This window comes from Excalfactoria chinensis, chromosome 5, assembly GCF_039878825.1.
Source record: "Excalfactoria chinensis isolate bCotChi1 chromosome 5, bCotChi1.hap2, whole genome shotgun sequence".
Classification (NCBI taxonomy): Eukaryota; Metazoa; Chordata; class Aves; order Galliformes; family Phasianidae; genus Excalfactoria; species Excalfactoria chinensis.
In genome coordinates, this window is record NC_092829.1 from 5,067,702 (window position 1) to 5,080,992 (window position 13,291).

Consider the following 13,291-nt stretch of genomic DNA (forward strand, 5'->3'; position numbering starts at 1 on the left):
GCGAGGTCAAGCACGCCCGGGGGGAGCCGATCGAACTGTGCCAGGCTCTGCTCCCACCCGCCCGACCCAGTCTTTCCTTTTGCCTGGCATTTACTACCAGGATCTTCCCTCCGACCCTGGCCACCTACCTGCAAGCTCTTCCCGGTAGGGAAGGCAGAGCCGGGCCGTACTCAGGGCGCTGTGGGCAGAGGGGTGGTGAGTGCGGCGCTGAGCGGCATTTGCGCGCTGCTTGCGCCGTCCCGCTCTGCAGCCGACAGGCCTGGCAGCAGCTCTGCGCGAGGGAGGGAGAGCTGGGAGAGCAGGACCCTCCTGGCTGCCCCCTCGGAAGCGAAGCCTCGCGGCCGCCCGCTCTACACCGTTTGCTTTGAAAACAGCCCCCGGCTCGCGATACCCGCTTTGATTTGAGCCGCGCAGGGCTGGAGTTCCGCGCAATGTTTATCCTTCCGCTCCAACGAGCTTCGAGACGGGGCCCGATCAGTGCCCTGCGACGGGCAATGCGGCTCCTCGGGCAGCGCGGCCATCCCCGCTTGGCAGAGCCCCTCAGCGCCCGGCCCGTGCCCACCCCGAGCAGAGGGCCGAGCACAGCCCGCCGGGATCGGCGCCGCGTGCCCCGACGGGGCGGCCGCCGTCGCACCCGGGGAGGATAAAACGCGCCCCGGCGCTGTGACCCCGCGGCCGGAACCGGGCCGAGGGAGCCGGGGGCAGCCGAGGAGGGCGGCGGGGCCCTCTCGGGAGGAAGGCGACAGGGAGAGACCCTCCTGCAGAGGGTGACATTTCTCCACGGCCCGAGACCCCGAGAACAAACGCGGTGGAGCCTTAAAAGCACGCTCGGTGATGCAAAACGCGGACGCGGAGGGTGTGTGGAAAGCGGCACCATCCGCGCCGTGCAGTCGGGGAACGGCCGACGGGGCGGTCTCGGTGTGCGGCCCCCGCAGCCCGACCTCGGCTCCATCCCTCGGTGGTGACACAGCGAAGGGGCAGCGTCGGAAAGAGAGCGGCTCCCACGTCGTGGGAGGGGGGGACTGAAGGGGGGCTGAGCCCCAGAAAGAAGAGCGCGGCGTCGGGGTTCTGCCATCAGCAGTGTTTAATTTCGGCTGTTTGGGTACAATAGAAAAGAAACCTGAAAGCACACGCGAGGTCGGTAACACAGACTCGAGACAGACAGCTGCGGGCTCACTGCGAGGCAGAGCTGGGGGGAGATGGGGGGGAGGCAGACAGAGAGAGACGCTCCTGCAGAAGGAAAGGGCCGTCCGCATTTATTATCGCTGTTATTGTCCTAATGTGTAGCCGAATCGCTGCGTGTCCCGACCGGGGAGCAGCACCGCCGCGTTAAGACATAGGCACTTGGTAAAACCCTCATACTGCCGCTTCCTAATTATATCTATTTTGTCTTTTTTTTTAATTTTAAACTACATCGAAATCCTCCCGGTGAAGCTAAATATGAAAAAAGAAAGAGAAAAAGAAAATGTAAACGAAAAGTTCCCCTCCCTCCTCCCGCTGCCACAAAGGGCCCTGCGCTTCCTCTGCCTCCGGGCCGCAACAGTTGGGATTTACGGGGCTCAGTGGGAACCGGGGGTTGGGGTTGGATTTCCCCCCACACACACCCAGCCCTCTCCCCTTTTATTTCTTAGTTCTGTTGTTGCAGTTCTCGCTCACTCGAACTCGAAAGGCTGAGGGCTTTTCTGCCGCTCTCTGCATTTGGCTACGTGGAAAAATAATAATAATAATAATAATAACAATAATAAAAATAACGACAGGAGGGAAGGGAGCCGGGGGGTGGGGGGGGACCGGACCTGGAGACCGTGGAGAAGAGCCGAAGTCACGTTCAGGATCACCGTCCGCTATGTACAACCGAGAGTCCGTGTCCGCGAGCGGAGCCGTTTAGGAGCCCAGGTCCACCAGGCTGGAGGTGAGCGGCCCCAGCAGCGAGTCCTGGAGCTGATGGCCCGGGAGGCTGTGCGTGCCCGGGGGGGCGGGCAGAGAACCCAGCGGGTACGCGGAGCTCCTGCCGTGAGCGAGGTTCCCCTGCAACAGGAGGACCGAGTTCTGATCCGGGCTCTGCGGGGGCGAAAATTCTTCCTCGGAGCTGGACATGAGGGGTTTGCTTCCGTCCAGGGGGGAGAGCTGGTTGGGTTTGTTGGTGGCCGCGTTGTTGTTCTCCGTGTTCTCCCTGCGAAGGCAGAAGCACAGCGGGCGGTCAGGGCGGGGGCCTCCGGGATGGGGGAAGGAAAAGGAGAGGGGAAAAAAAAAGGAAGAAAGCGCCCAGTCTGTTCCTAACGGATCGTCCCGCAGCTGCCGGGCTCGGCCCCTATTTAGACAGCTGCTGCGCATCGCGCGCCCCGGAGCTGCCGGGGGCCGAGGTGAGGAAAGACGCGGGGACTCCGCCGTTTCTTTTTGTCGGTCTTTCTCATTGCAAATCGCAGCGCGGCCCCGCGGGCCCGGGAACGGCGTTCGGTGGGGCCGGGAGAGATTCTCGCCCCGCGGGGCCGCGGGAGGACGCGGAAGCGGGAGGCGATGCGGGCCGGGCCGCAAGAAACGGCCGCTCCGAGCCCGCAGCGCGCAGAACCGCCGGAGCTCCCCCCAGGGCCGGTCGCTGGGCCGCGTCTCTCGCGGCCCGGAAGGCACCGAACAAAGGCGGGGACGGCTCGGGAGAGCCGCCGGAGAGGAGGGGGCGGACGGGGGTCGGTGCCCCCAGGCAGGTGGGAGCGGGTCGGGACCGTCCGTCCGGTGCCGCGCGTCCGGCGGAGAGCGCAAGGCAAGAACGGGGCGTCGGGGCGAGCGGAGCGGCTGTCCGCGCCGGGCCGGGAGGAAAAGGGAGGAAAGCGGGAGGGGAAGGCACGTACCTCTCCTTGGCCTCCGCCGCCCGGTCCCGCTGCCGCCGGTTCTTGAACCAGTTGCTGACCTGCGTGGTGGTGAGCCCGGTGGCCTCGGCCAGCTCCCGCTTCTCGCGGGGCGAGGGGTAGGGGTTGTGCGCGTACCACTCCCGCAGCACTCCCCGCGACTTCTCCTTGAAGCAGTAGCTCGTCTCCTCGCCGTCCCAGATGGTGCGGGGCAGGGGGAACTTTCGGCGCACCCGGTATTTGCCCACGGCGCCCAGCGGCCGCCCGCGCAGCTTCTCGGCTTCCACGTAGTGCGCCTTGAGCCAGAGCTGCTGCAGCTTGGGGTGGTTGTGGGGCGAGAACTGGTGGCTCTCCAGGATCTTGTAGAGCTCGCGGAAGTTGCCCCGGTGGAAGGCCACCACCGCCTTGGCCTTGAGGACGCTCTCGTTCTTGTGCAGGTGGTCGCAGGCCGGCAGCGACCAGAGGAAGCGGCCCAGGCGCTCCAGGTTCCCCCCCTGCTGCAGCACCTCGCACACGCAGGCGACCTGCTCCTGCGTGAAGCCGAACGACGGCAGCATCGACATGGCCGGGGCCGGGCGCCGAGGGGCGGCTCGGGGCTGCGTGCGGCACCGAGAGGCGGCGGAGGGGCGGGGAGAGCCCCGGTCCCGGTCCCGTCCCCAGAGCGGGGAGGCGCGGAGGCGGCGGCGGAGCGGGGGATGCTCGGCGGAGCGCCGGGGGGAACTTTGCCCCCGCTCCGCCGCCGCCGCCGCGCTTAAAGCGCCCGAGCCCCCGCGCCGCGCTGATTGGGCGCCCGCGGCTCGGCCCCCGTCGCGGAGGGCCCCGACCCGGCCCGGCCCAGCCCAGCCCAGCCCGGCCCGGCGGGCAGAGCCTCGGCACGGGCGGGCGGGGCCTGGCGGCGCGGCCCCGGCCCCGGCGCGGCTGCGCGGGTGCGGCTGTGGCTGCGGGGGGAGCTCCGGGCACGGCGCGCCCCGCACCCCGCGGGCATCTGCGCGGCTCTCCTGCTTCCATTCCGCTTCGTTTGTTAGCTTTTCATTTTTTATTTCTTTATTTTGTTCTTTTTATTTTTTTTCTTTACTTTTTTCCTTTCTATTTTTTTCCTTTATTTTTTTCTTTCTTTATTTTTAATTATTATTCTTTCTTTCTTTCGTTTATTTCCTTTCATATGCTTTCATTTCTTTTATTTCTTCTCCGTTCTCTGAACTCCCCTCCTCTTCCATCGCCCTCACTCCAGGCGTGAATGAATAAATACCGCTCGGCCGCTCGGCGGATGCCGCGCTCTGAATAGCAGAGCGGAGGAGCGGCCCCCCCTCCCAGCACCTCTCCGCCTCCCCCTCAGCCCGGGGGGGTCCGGGCCGGGACCGCTCAGGTCGGGAGGGAGCGGCCCTCGGAGCTGCCCCCGGGGAAGGGGGAAAGAGAAAAAAACAGAGGCGGCGCTTTCATTCGCCCAAATCCTCATCTGCACACCTCGCTCCAAAGCAATTATTGCAAAAATTAGAAAGCAATTAGGTTCCCCAAGCAGAGATAAGCTGCCGTCGGGAGCCGGGGCGGGCTGGGAGATGGGGACAATGCGCTGAGATAAGGGCGGGGATGAGGGTGTCTTTATGGCAGCGTTTATACGCGCTGAGATAAGCGGAGCGCTGCGCTTTGAGCACCCTCCAGCCGGCGTTTGGGCTCACTCCGTGGGTTCTGAGAACAATCGAAGGGCTCTTGAAAACCTGTTTGTCTTCTCTAAGAGCGGGGTGATTTATTCCGCCGTGTGCTCCGCACGGACGGGACGGGCCGCGGCTCCGAGCTGTGGCCGGCGGTGCTCCCGCAGCCCGATCCCGGTACCCGATATTCGGCCCCGAACCCTCCGGGTGGACCCGGCCGGGTCCCTCTCGTCGCACCCCGTCTGCAGGCCCCGCCGCCGTCCCCCCCCATGCACCGGTGGTTGTTTTTCCCACGTATTTCTCTTCTCGGGGCTGTTAAATAAGGCGCTGCCGCCCGTCTGTCCGCCCTGCACCGCTCGGGCACCGCCGTGTCCCATGACCGCGTGTCTGCTAATTTTCCCTTCCATTTTATTTTAGTGCTTGTGATGTTGCAGATGAAGTCTTAAAGAGCTGCAATGTCCTCCCAGAAGGAATGTCTGCTTGGAACAGATCCTTATTGACAAGGCAGCTGCGTGGGGACCGGAACGGAGCCTTAAACCCGGCTCTAACACCAACTAATACCCTAAAGTCTGGAGCAAGTGCGCAGAATTACAGCGGTGGGCTCGAAGCCTCCCGCAGGAGCGGTGCCACGGCCGCAGCGAGCCCGGGACGCGCTCCCCTGTCCCTTTCCCTTTATTACAATGCGTTCTTCTTCTGTTTTCTTCCAAGAGATTTGGGAAGCGCAGACCTGAGGGTTTGTCCGTTCAGGTCTAAGGGGTGAAGAACGCAAAGCGGGGCCGTGAGGAGCTCTTTATTTTGTTACGAGAGCGGCTTCTCCCTGCCTGTCCCTTCCCAAGGCCGAATCCGAACGTTGGGGCTCAGACCCGAGCGGGGCCGCACCGCTCCGAGCCCCATAGCGCCCGCGGACGGAACGGGGTTGTGGCCGTGGGGCCGCTCCCAGCGGTGTGCGTTACCCGCTGCTTTTCCTACAAAACAAACGGAAAGTTTTCGCTTCAAACCAGCCGAAAGAAGGAAAACGGCGCGGATTTCCGAACCTCACGCTCCGTTTAGCCCCATAAATTCAGACGAGAAATGGTTTCGAAGCGCTCGAATTAAAGCAAAGGAGCGGAGCTCGAAGAGAACGGCCGAGCGGCGCGGAGCGGTTCTGTGCCGTATGGATCGGGCTCAGCCCGGTCCCGCTCCTTGCGCAGGAGAGCAGATCTCCTCGGGTTTATTCGATGCGGAGCGAGGATGGGGATGGGGACGGGGCCGGGGCAGCGCTCGGCCGTTTTTCACCGATTTCTCCGGAAAAAAATAAAATAAAATGTACAGAAAACATAGCAAACATAGCAAACACGGCCCCCTCTGCCCCTCCGGCCTTAGAAATAAACCTTAAAAATAAACCTAAGGGTCTGTCTGTATGTTTAAAGTGTGGCTTTCTGGAGAGAGGAGCAGCAGAAGGGAGCGCTGGGAGCGGAGTCCGATAAGAGCCAAGGGCTCTGGGTTGGAGCCGGGCGGGCGGTAACAGAACGCTGCCGATTTCCGAACCTTTCGAAGGCGAAACCCAAAACCGCCCCATTAGTCAATGAGGTTTGTGTTGGAGAGGGCTCCTTTCCCATCCACTTGCTGTTCTGAAAAATAGATCACATTTCGTTATCTTTAGTGAGAATCTGCAACGTGATACCGGATCCGTGCTGCCTTCCCCGCCGAATGCGCAGGGAGACAGCCCGCTGCCGGCTCGCCCCGAACAATAAGGATTTGTGTCGCCTCTCCCTCCCTCTCCCCCCATATTATTCTATTTTTTTAATGGGGGGCCGTGGGATGTGTGTTATGTGTGTGTGTGGAGGAGGGGGGGGGGGGACCACGACCCCCTCTCCCTGCACAGCGCTCCCCCGGTGCCCCTCTCGCCGGGACGCACCCCCGGGCCGGGCCACAAAGGGCCCTTTCTCCGTTCACTTCTACGGATTAAAAGGCATCAGGCGGCCATGCGGTCCCCTCCGTCCCCCCGGCTTTTCCCCCCGCACCCCGTTTCCCCGCTGCCGATGGACCTCCGGGGGGATGCTGAATTGTTTTATTTTGATACGTATTTTTTTTAAGCTCCGAAGAATTTCCTCCGGGGAGGTGAAGCCCTCCGGCTCCTCCCGTTCAGAGGAAAGTGCCGGTGACGGTAATACGGGGTGACACTAAACAAACAGTTAAAGCGGGGCTGCAAAGATGGAGTTAATTATCCCGTGAGCTCCATTTAAACCCAGACCAGGAGGGGCCGGTTTGTTTTGGCGCACGGAGCCGAGGAGCAGCGCGGCTCCTCCCGTCTCCGCCGCCGTCGATGCGGGCATACGGGGACCGAGCCCCTCTCCGGCCGCGTCCCCTCGGGCAGCGCCGGGCCGCTGGGGCTCCGGGAGGGTCCGTTCCTTTCGCTTTCATACGGCTGCGATCGCCGAGCGGCGTCCGCGCTCCTCAGGTAGGTGAGTGTCCCAGCAGCAGCCCCGCAAGGAGATTTTCCCCCCTTTAAAATCCCTTTTCCCTCCTCCTCTCCTTCTTTATTCTGTTTTCTTTCTACCTTTGTTTCTTTCTATCTTTTCTTTCTTTTCTTCTTTCTCTTCTTTTTCTTTTATTTTTCTCTCTCTCTTTCTCTCTCTCTCTTTTTTTCCTTCTGTTTCAAAGTCTGATATTAATAATCCCTCTATGCCCCTCTTTCCGGGTCATTACGGTACTGCTGGTCTCTAATCAATCCTAATGCGATGGCAATTGGAGTCTCTGATGAATGCATCTCAGGTTTCTTGTAATGGCTCTACCACATTTTCCTGGACCTCCTCCTTTAACCTGAGATGCCAGGGGGACGTCTCCGTTCTCAGCTGCTGATTACTTCAAGATGTTCGGCTGCTGCGGGGAGAACGAGCGGCCGGGCTGCCCCCGATCAGCCTCAGCTCCGCGGGATGAGCGCGTTCCTAAAGCAAAGGACCACGCCGGGGATTCAGCTCGTCGTTCCCACGCGTGTCCGTGTGCGTGGAAAACCCCACCGAAGTTTCCCCTTCCCAACACTTTGCGGCTGCGGTTCCCCGGCGCGACTCCTCCTCGCTCCCCCCGGCCGCTTGTCCGACAATACCCACGCGTGTCCTACCCTTTCCCACGCGTTTTCTTCCCTCTTCTCAGCACAGCGCAATTTGTCACAACCCGAGGCGATGCCGGCTGCAGCTTTTTGCCCCATTCTCACGAGCTCGCCCACCCCGAGCGGGGCAGCAGGAGCAGGCGGTCCCCGCACGGCGCTCCCCGTTGCCACCCGCGTTCCCGACACGCGTGGGCCTCCGGCTCTGCGCTCCTGGCAATTGCGGTTGAACGCTCAGTGGGGCTGGAAACGAATGGTCGCGTTTCTAGGTACCTGGATGCGACAGAAAGAGGAATTACCCGCAGAACGGCAGCGAAGGCTCAGCCGCTGGTGGGGTCACTGCGCCGGCCACGCGTGTCCCTATCCCACCTCATCAGCGCCGCGGGTGAATCGCGGGCAAAAACGAAACGAAACAGCTCAATGGGAGGGAGCAGCGCGCATCCCACGCGGGACGGAGCCACACAAGGGGCTGCCCACGGCGCCTCCAAAACACACGCGTGTGCGCACCCCATCCGTGTCACCTCACCCTGTACATGTGGCCACACGGCTCCGAACCTCCCCACGCTTGTGCCGGCAGGGATTGGCAGCCGTTGCTTCTTTAGGGGGTGGTGAGGAAAGGGGATGCCCGGCACCGGGAGACTGAGGACAGAGTGGGAGTTCCACGTCGGCCACGAAGGGGTATGTGGTTGTTTTGGAGGACCGGGGTTTGGGTTTGGATGTTTGTTTGTTTGTTTTCCCGTGCCATGTTACGAAGCACTGAAAACAGTCTTTAAAAAGCGAGGAAAGTTTGTTAAAAGAAAAAAGAAGAAAAGGAAAAGAATAAAAAAGAAATCCAGTTTGCATGGGGGCTGCCACTCCTCCCCACGCTGTGACACTCCTCAGCCCAATCCCAGAGCCCCGCTGGTGCTGGGGGAAGGGGAGGGGTAGACCCGCTCCATTCTTAGTACTTATCCCTTCCACCTCATTTCCCCGCTGGCACCTATGTGGTAGAGTCGTACCCCCTTCCCTTTGTCCCTGTGAAGGCTCCATCCACAGCCCCAGTTTGGGAGATGCAAAACGCAGCACCGCGCTGTGCATTGGTACCGCATTTCCATACGGGGCTGTTTGCATACGCTTTGCATTCGGGCACTGAGCAAATATTTTCTCAGCAAGGCGACTATGCTCGATGCGGCTCAGGGTGTGATCCGCAGCGGTTGGGGCTGTCCCACCCCATCGCATCCCATCAGGTCCCACGGCATCTCACCGCATCCCAGCCCATCCCGGTGGGTCGGTGGCAGCGTGGGGCGGAGGGGACCTTTCACCTCCCATTAGCGATGCCACCGGGCAGTGCGGGGCCGGGGTCATCCCGCAGATGGCACACAGTCTGCTCAGCGCCGCCAGCTCCAGCTTTGAAATTTTAGAGAGGGGAAAGGTCAGCGCATGTCGAGGCGGGTGCAGGCGGCGGGCGGGTGCCCTCCATCTGCCTCTGCAGCACCGGGGGATGCTCAGCCCCAGGGTGTGCATGGAAGCACCGAGATGCTTTCGCCTCTCTTTGCCCTGAGAGGGAATTGCTCTGCCAGCACCACGTTGTTTTTTTTTCTCCTTTCTCTCCCCATGTCTCCCGTGAGTGATTATCTTTTCCAGCAGCTTTCCGGGGGAATCGGCTCTGTGCACAGCAGATCAGAGTGGTGGATAAGCTCACCGCCCCACACCGGGTGTATGATTTCATCGACCTTCAGCAGTGCTTTGCCTCCATGGAGACTGCGCTCCTCGCTCCTGAGCCCTGCTGGCGTACTTCAGGGTTTGTGCTCCTGGATCTCAGAGAGGCACATCTGTACAGGTGTGGTTTTCTCATTCCAAGAGAGGAAAAAGGCAAAAGCGTCGTATTTGTGTTCGGGGATATGATTAGGGATATCGATGGAGCTGTTCTCCCAGATTGGGATGCTGAGCTTTGCCCACAGCCCATATTAATAGCACCAAATTGTGCTCCTGGTTACCTGAGTGCCAAGCTGCCCATTTAAACAGAGTTCACTGTGAGAGGAAGCTGGGTTTAGCCATCATTTTCTGCTGCTCTCAGATTGCTGCAGCCTGAAGGAAGCAACATACATTTAATGGGAGCTGAGCAGCGCGAAGGGCAGGAGCTTCCTACCAATGAGAATCACATTAAATAATTAATTCCCAATTGCCTCTGTACATTAGTGCTCTCAGCTACAAAAGCCATTCAGCTCTGTGAGGCCCCAGGCTCTGAGCATGTGGCGTAGCAGCGGCCCCAAAGCCGGGGCAGCAGATAGCCAAGGTATCAGTAAAAGTGCAGCTCTGCCCTGTCCCATTGGCATACCCAGATGTGCAGCCCTGTTTTGTACCACTTGGCACATCCAGATGTGCATCTTCTTCCTCCCCCATCTTCTGCATCGCTCACATGTGATGGGATGGCATTGCTCCCAAGGGGTGGCTGAAGAAGCCAGATGTGTTTGTTTTACCCAAAGTGGGGGAGCTGAATGTTTGAGCCTAAAACCTGAGCACACAAAAGCAGCATGTGGGTCCCTTATCAGCTGAGCCTATCAGAGCAGGTCATAAGGAAAGGAATGGATTCCTTTTCCTCCTCTATTTGTCCCCCTTGCCCCACCTGCTGGTCCCCCAAACAGCCTAGGGTCAGAATGGGAGCTTTTCAGAGACACCAGTTATTACTAGAAACTGAATGCCTCCTATGTCATGATTGGGTTCAATGGGACCTTAAAGTTCACACAGTTCCAATCCCTGCCATGTGCTGGTTGGCCCATGCCAACTCAGTCTATCCAGGGCCCCATCCAGCCTGGCCTTTGGCACTGCTGGGGATGGGGCACCTACAGCTCTCTGGGCAGCAGTGCCAGTTATTCCCAGGCACACCTGTGAGCCCATCATTCCCTTTCTTGAGGAAGTGAGAGCAGAGCTTTGTCCCTCAACACAACAGTTGGTCCCCGAAGAAGCAGTTTAGCTGAATCATAGAACTTCCCAAGTTGGAAGGGACCCATAAGGATCATTGTGTCCAACTTGATTTGAATGGAGCTCTGAGGTCCCAAAGTAAGCTTGAAGACCTTGATTTTACAACAGAGAGCTTTTCCCATTCCTTCCCCTTCCCTTCTCTTCCCTTGTCACTGTGGATGGGCACCAGAATGCAGCGATGCTGTGTGAAGGAGATCACGGTTCTGTCCATCCCCATGAAAGCTGAGCACTCCTTCCTATAATCCCTTCAGCTCCGATGGCACCGCAGTGATTTACAGCCGTAATGCTTTGATCCAGGGAACGTTTCACCATAGGACATGAGGGAGCTGAGAGAGGGGACTGCAAAGGGAAGACATCCATTGGTGGCCACGGCCATTCTGGGAGGATGTGAGCACAGCCAGGTGGGGCCGGTTGGAGGTGAGGGAAAACCAACCCAATGTGGCAGGTTTGTGAGAATGTGAGTGAGAGCACAGAGCAGCAAAAGGACTATTAATAGGATTTACACGGATTAGTAAACTAATCTGTGCATTTCAGATTGGATTTCTCTTTATGGAGAAGCAAATTAATCCACGTACCCTGCAGATTTGCTGGGCAGTGCAGTACAAGTGTGATCTCAGTGCTGGGGAGATGGCTGCATAGCTCTGTTGGTGACTGAACATGGTACTGTGCCCCCCTGCACCCAGGCCAGCACTTCTTGGGTTGGAAGGGACCTCAAAGATCATCTATTTCCAACCCCCCAAGTCAATGACATTTACCTTCAGGTCTCTGCCTGGGAGAATGAATGCTTTAGAGTGCTCATAGAGCAGGGTTCAAGGCATTCCCTAGCACAGAGCATATGCTGGATGTTCCATTTCCCAGCACCTCTGGGGTTGGTCTCACCTCCCTTATCAGCAGTAATTCTGCTGAGCACCATTTGTCACCACTGGGAGCCATTTGCTCGTGGTAAACCGATTGGAGGACAGGCACAGGATGCTATAGGGATCCTGCCTGCTTTGTCCAGGGCTGTGACTAAGAATTTACTTGAGCTGCTTAAAAACAGAGTGAGCCTTAGAGATACTGTTTTGAGGAAGCACATTTGCATTTTGTTTTGTATCTTTGTTTGCTATTTAGTAAATGCAATATACCCATATAAATATGGTTTGGAGACCTTCAATATCTCCTTCTCTTCTCTTCTCTTCTCTTCTCTTCTCTTCTCTTCTCTTCTCTTCTCTTCTCTTCTCTTCTCTTCTCTTCTCTTCTCTTCTCTTCTCTTCTCTTCTCTCCTCTCCTCTCCTCTCCTCTCCTCTCCTCTCCTCTCCTCTCCTCTCCTCTCCTCTCCTCTCCTATTTGTCTTTTTCAACTAGGAACTCAATTTTCAGACTAGTAGGAAGCTGTGGCCATAAAACCTCCTTCCTACTTCCTCTCTCTCACCAGTTACTAAACATTGCAGAGTTCATGAGTTGTGAAAGCTGGCAAATCAGAACATCGCTTCATTTTGGGCCAGGGCTGAGGCTGTGAGAATGCAATTCTGTGCTACCTGGGACACATCCCTGCTGATGGAGATGCTGGGTTGTGCTCAGTTGCCCAAGCTGCAGATTGGGAACAGCTGGATGTAAAGATGGAGTCATGGGATCATGGAATCATTCAGGTTGGAATGAAGTTCACCAAGCCTAACCCCAGCCCACCCCCACCATGCCCACTGCCCACATCCCTCAGTGCCACATCTCCATTGAACACCTCCAGGGACGGTGACCCCAGCACTCCCTGTGCAGCTGTGCCACTGCAGCACTGCTCTTTCTGAGAAGAAATATTTCCTATTCCGAGAAACAAGGGCCACCTGTGTTCCTGCTTGGTGGGAGCAAGGTGCACATGCCCTCTATGTGCAGCTGCTGTTGTGATAGCTGGAAATGGGCTGCTGCCAGCAGTATGCTCCCATATAGAATCATGGAATGGTTTGGGTTAGAAGGGACCTTTAAGATCAACCAGTTCCAACCAGCCACCTCCCGCAGGACCGGGTTGCTCAAAGCCCCACCCAGCCTGGCCTTGAATGCTTGGTTTGATTGAATACTATTGGTTTTGGGGCTGCTGGGTTTTGATTTTGGCAAGCAGGGCCTGCCTCTGGTACATCTTTAGAGGGAGCCTCAAAGCAAAGAGGTTTAGTTATAAAACAGAGCCAGCTGCACGTACATCAGTCAGGGCGATGCACACAGGAGCAGCCTTTCCCATCCCACTCTCGGGGGTTTTCTCTGCTCGAGGCTCGCACTGCTGCTGATCAGCGTCAGAATGCGGCTGCGAACACAGGGAAGAAATTCAAGGGGAGAAACGAAGCAAGCAAGCTGGGCTCCGGCAAAGGCAGCCCGTCCTCCTGTTGCTCTCAGAGGGCGTTGTATCAGGTTTGGCTCCTCTGGAAAAACAAGAGGCAGTGGGCAAAGCAACAGGGGGAGGCAGAGACCTGGGTTTCCTCCGCCACCGGCATCACCGGGCGAGTTCTGCTCTCGGCGCCCTCCTCCCAGCGCCGCAGACCGCATGCAGCTCAGGGGCAGGGCCACATCTTACAGCTCCTGGGCACAAAGCCTATTGGGCAGGCTCAGGTGTTCCAAAAGGGTCTTTCTGTCCGAGGAGCAGCAGGATGAGGAATTGAAGAACATTGCACGGGAGTTACTGAGTCACCATCAGCACCGCTCGGTTCCTCCGGGGCTGGGTGCAACCCCTCAACATTTTATCTTTTTCCTTCTCCTTTCTGAGGCCTGTGCCAGCTTCGGCAGCATATAAAGTAG

General features: G+C 58.4%; 1 protein-coding gene across 2 annotated transcripts; it reads right to left on the minus strand.

Moving 5' to 3' along the window:
* Nucleotides 1-1,079: 1,079 nt before the first annotated feature.
* SIX1 (SIX homeobox 1) lies at nucleotides 1,080-3,547 on the minus strand. 2 transcript variants are annotated; one of them, XR_011903762.1, is made up of 3 exons: nucleotides 2,844-3,547; nucleotides 1,794-2,170; nucleotides 1,080-1,702 (listed from the first exon to the last, which is right to left on the minus strand). XR_011903762.1 is itself a non-coding variant. In XM_072338351.1 (2 exons), exons 1-2 carry the CDS (start codon nucleotides 3,401-3,403, stop codon nucleotides 1,882-1,884), a joined length of 849 nt encoding a protein of 282 aa, XP_072194452.1. In that variant the 5' UTR covers nucleotides 3,404-3,547; the 3' UTR covers nucleotides 1,080-1,881. The 2 variants fall into 2 exon arrangements, 1 of the variants encoding a protein (XP_072194452.1); XM_072338351.1 differs by having other exon boundaries at nucleotides 1,080-2,170.
* Nucleotides 3,548-13,291: the final 9,744 nt, after the last annotated feature.